This window comes from Myotis brandtii, unplaced genomic scaffold (assembly GCF_000412655.1).
Source record: "Myotis brandtii unplaced genomic scaffold, ASM41265v1 scaffold356, whole genome shotgun sequence".
In the NCBI taxonomy this organism is placed as follows: Eukaryota; Metazoa; Chordata; class Mammalia; order Chiroptera; family Vespertilionidae; genus Myotis; species Myotis brandtii.
Genome location: NW_005363687.1, coordinates 293883 through 297817, shown reverse-complemented (window position 1 = coordinate 297817; position 3935 = coordinate 293883). Strand labels below are relative to the sequence as shown.

The following is a 3935-nucleotide window of genomic DNA, read 5'->3' as shown; positions in this document are numbered from 1 at the left end:
GGAGGTCCTGAGCAGGCATGTAATGTGGGTGCCAGGGATCTGAGCCCTGGACAGAATGAGCTCATCCCTGGAGTGAGGGTGAGGAGGGGGGAGAACGGAGGGCTAAAGCTTGAGCAGGTCACCATTAAGTGGTCAAGAAGAGGAGGAGGGGCTAGCAAAAGAGGAAGATAAGGAACTGCCATAAGGGGACACCAAAGTAAGAGGATGGAGCAACAGAGGAGGGAGTGACAGAGGAGAGAGTGACAAGCTGGGTTGACAGTTTGAGGAGGCAGAGGACTGAGAAGGAGCCTTTGGATTTTGGGACTTAATTTTATCCCTTGTGAAAGGGAAAGCAGTCTGGTCCCTAATTCCTCTGACAGAACAGCCGCTGAAGCAAGTTTCGTATTTTATTCTGAGAGAGGAGTTCCATGGGAGCCCTTGGCTGGCCTCATCCCACGGCTCTGCATAGAAGCCCAGCCACAGAGCCGTAAGCTCTTCCTTGTCATGTCAGCAGCACACGGGTCTGGGCCAGGCTCCTGCACCATGGCTGCCCCACCCACCCTGAGGGCTCAGAACTCGCAGATCACAAGGCGCTTCTCTCCACAGGACTTGTCGTTCCACTTGCCGTTGGTGAAGATCTCCACACAGTCCTCATTGCCGCCATTGTTGTTGGGCTCCCCGGGGGCCCAGTTGGAATAGACCAGGGGCTCCCCTCCTGGGTAGGTGAATCTACCCTCTGTCTGCGAGTCAGTCATGCTCAGGAACGCAGCACCCTTGTTCTCAGCCTCCAGCAGGTGTTGCAAGGCCTCATTCTCAGCTGCAGAGCGTGGGGAGGGCAGCTGCCCCCCGGCCTGTGCGCACACTTGCTCTGCCTCCTGGAAAGGTTTCTCAAAGCCTGCTGCCTTGAAGACCTTCTGGCCAACATCTCGGCCATTGGGGAAGAGCTCCACTAGGAGGAGAGGACAGTCAGGTTGGGGTTCTGGGGCACCTTCCAACACTGGATGGCTCTGAGACCTTTGTGCTCCAACCAGAGCCCCAGGCCTCCCATATAAGGCCTCAGAGCACCAGGGAGGACAAAGGTGAGACCCCGGGTCGGCGGTGTGCTCTGGGAGGTGGATCTGCCTGTCTAGTTACAGGTGAGAACACTGGGCTCAGAAAGGGCAAGTATGAGGCTCAACTCCATGTGACCATCACATGTAGAGTTGAGGGTCACCTTTATCTGATCTCACACTAGAGCTGAGACGTGCTCTTTCTCTCTCACCCCATGTTGCATGGCAGAATCGGTTTCCCAGTTACTGGGTGGGACTGGGAAGCTTTGGCATCGTGCAGTGAAATGGCATCGTGCAGCCTCTGAGAGCTGGAAACAAGGATGGTGCTCCTTCTGATCTCACTGTGAACCCTGCATAACAGCAGGGCATGTGGCATTGACAGGGAGGTCTGTGCTGCATGTGGATGTGGGAAAGAAGAGGAGAGGGTGGGCCATCTGAGGGCAGCGCTGTGCTAATCTCTGCACTGTCTGCACCCAGTGCTGGCCTCTAGGTGTGCACGTGGGTGAGGCTGGAGAGCTGGGAGAGAGGACAAGGACAACTGAGATGTGTGCATGGGCGTCAGAGGCAGGAGAGAGTCAGTGCTGTGAGAGGTCTGTCTGGGAGTCAGAGGGCCAGGTATTCAGCCCCACCTTGTTCATGACTGTCCAGGTGGACAAGGGAAAGTCAGTTCCTTTTTCAGGGTTTCCAGTTCCTCATCTCTAAGATAGGAATACAATTTATAAAAGCATCACCTGTCTGACATTCAACTATATGTTTTCATTCCATCTCATTTTCCAAACCTTTGTTGTTGTTGTTGTGTGTGTGTGCATGTGTATGTGTGTGTGTATGTGTTTGCTTTAATATATTTTTAGTGATTTAAGAGAGGAAGGGAGAAGAAGAGAGAGATAGAAATATGAATGATGACAGAGAATCACTGATTGGCTGCCTCCTGCACACCCCTACTGGGGATCAAGTCCACAGACCAGGCACATGCGCTGACCAAGAATCAAACCATGATCTCCTGGTTCATAGGCTCTCTCTCAACCACTGGGCCACGCTGGCCGAGCTCATTTTCCATCCCTTTGACTTCTGGGTTCATGCCTAGAATCCTTCAGGGCTCCTGAGAGGGCTGTGCTCCAGCCCCAAAGGGCTGGTGTGGTGCCCAGGCTGCACCCGACCCACTGTGACCCTTCCACAAGGGTTCAGGGGCAGACTCTCCACAGGCTCAGGAGGGCACCTGGAGCAGCCCTGGACAGGAGTTCATCTGCCATTCACTACATGCACCCGGGTGGGTCTGTGTGTGCATACACGAATATGGCCACGTGTCCATCTGAAGGCACATGGGAGCACTGAAGGCCCACCTGGTGTGTGTGAATATGCGTGTGTGCTCGTGGGTATAGATGACGTGAGGTGAGTGATGACATGTGTGTTATACACACACATGTGGCAGGTACATATCACGAATTTTCTTTTGTATCAGTGTGCATGTGTTTGAGTGAGCACACATGCATGTTTGTGGAGAGGGGGAACATACTAAATGCTTGAAACCTCACTCTTGGTACATGGGTATTTAGTGGTTTTAGGTGCGTAGGAGCTAACTCCATGTCTCACCCCTGTGTGCTCTCCTCCTTCAGAAACTCCTCTTTGGATCAATGAGATTTGCTGAATGATTTGAACTCAAAGCTGACATGGGGAAAGCGGGGAGGAGGGGGCAAATTAGGGACTGAGGTGGAGATGCCCACAGGCACAGGCACTGGGCTGTGCTGCTGGAGCCTCTGACTCCTCAGCACCCAGGTTGGGGGAGAGTCTCCACCATGAACACCCAGGGAGCAGCGGGAGAGCCCAGCACTGGCAGAGCCCAGAGGCAGCCTGTCCCCTGCCAGACCCAGGGCCTGTCTCAGGTGAGTCTCTCAATGGCCATATGCCAATGTCAGACCCTCACAGCCTTGAATGCAAGCACAGCATGCCAGCCCCAACTCTGAGGACAGTGTCAGGAGTTGCTGCTGCTGTGGGCTGGGCAGCAACATCTTGAGGGGTTTGCAGACCTAGCCACATAGAGATAAGAAATTCATCCTGGGGAGAAACCAAGACGGCGGCATAGGTAAACACCTGAAATTGCTGCCTCGCACAACCACTTCAAAAATACAACTAAAAGACAAAACGAACATCATCCAGAACCACAGGAAGGCTGGCTGAGTGGAAATTCTACAACTAGAAGGAACAAGAAAAGCACACTGAGACTCAGAGGAGGTGCGGAAGTCATGTGCAGAGGTACAGAGGTGCGCGCGCGCGCGCGGAAATTGCTGGCAACTGAGAATGCGGTTGTCTTTTTCAATCAGGAGGGAGACACACGGTCTCCTCTGAACTCCAGTTCCGGGCTAGTCTCTGGGGACCCACATGGGGAGAAACTGGACTGTCTGGTATCGGGCAGAACTCGAGGATGGCTTTCTCTCAGAGATGCTTGCAGCGATTACTGCAGGTCACTGAGACCTGGGGCCTCTTAGGGCAGGACTAAGGATCAGCCATAGCTGTTTGCTCCACCCTGTTGATTCCCTGAGACCCTGCCCCACCCAAGCTGTGTGCAGAGGCTTTTGCATATGAATGCCCTGGCCCTTTGCAATCTAAAATTACCTAACGAACTGCTGCTGGGTCAGAGAGACCCAGAACATCCAAAAGAAGGCCCAAGGCCACACAGCAGCTCGCATTGCTTCATAGCTGGGCCTCATCCAGGCACCTCCAAACCCCAAACAAGGAAGAGGAATCTGCAGATCTCTCCATAGCTCCTGCTGGGTAGCCTCAGGCAGAGGCTAAATCAGCACCTCCTTAGAGATCCAAGAGCCAGTGTACACAGTGGTCAGAGTGGGACCATCCAGATTACAACTCCTCAGATCCATAAGGGACACACTCAGGGGGCAGACTCAGTGAGCA

The 3935-nt window shown here is 53.7% G+C and overlaps 1 protein-coding gene across 2 annotated transcripts in view; it reads right to left on the bottom strand.

Annotated features, from left to right (window-relative positions):
• Window positions 1-353: 353 nt before the first annotated feature.
• The window catches only part of LOC102253816 (pulmonary surfactant-associated protein D), a 38023-nt gene continuing 34441 nt past the window's right edge, over window positions 354-3935 (bottom strand). Inside the window, exon 8 of one of the 2 annotated variants that reach the window (XM_005871772.2) lies at window positions 354-928. In XM_005871772.2, coding sequence (XP_005871834.2) covers window positions 549-928 — 380 coding nt within the window. In that variant the 3' untranslated portion in view covers window positions 354-548. The remainder of the gene's footprint in view (window positions 929-3935) is intronic. The other variant, XM_014544207.1, reaches the window with a different exon arrangement.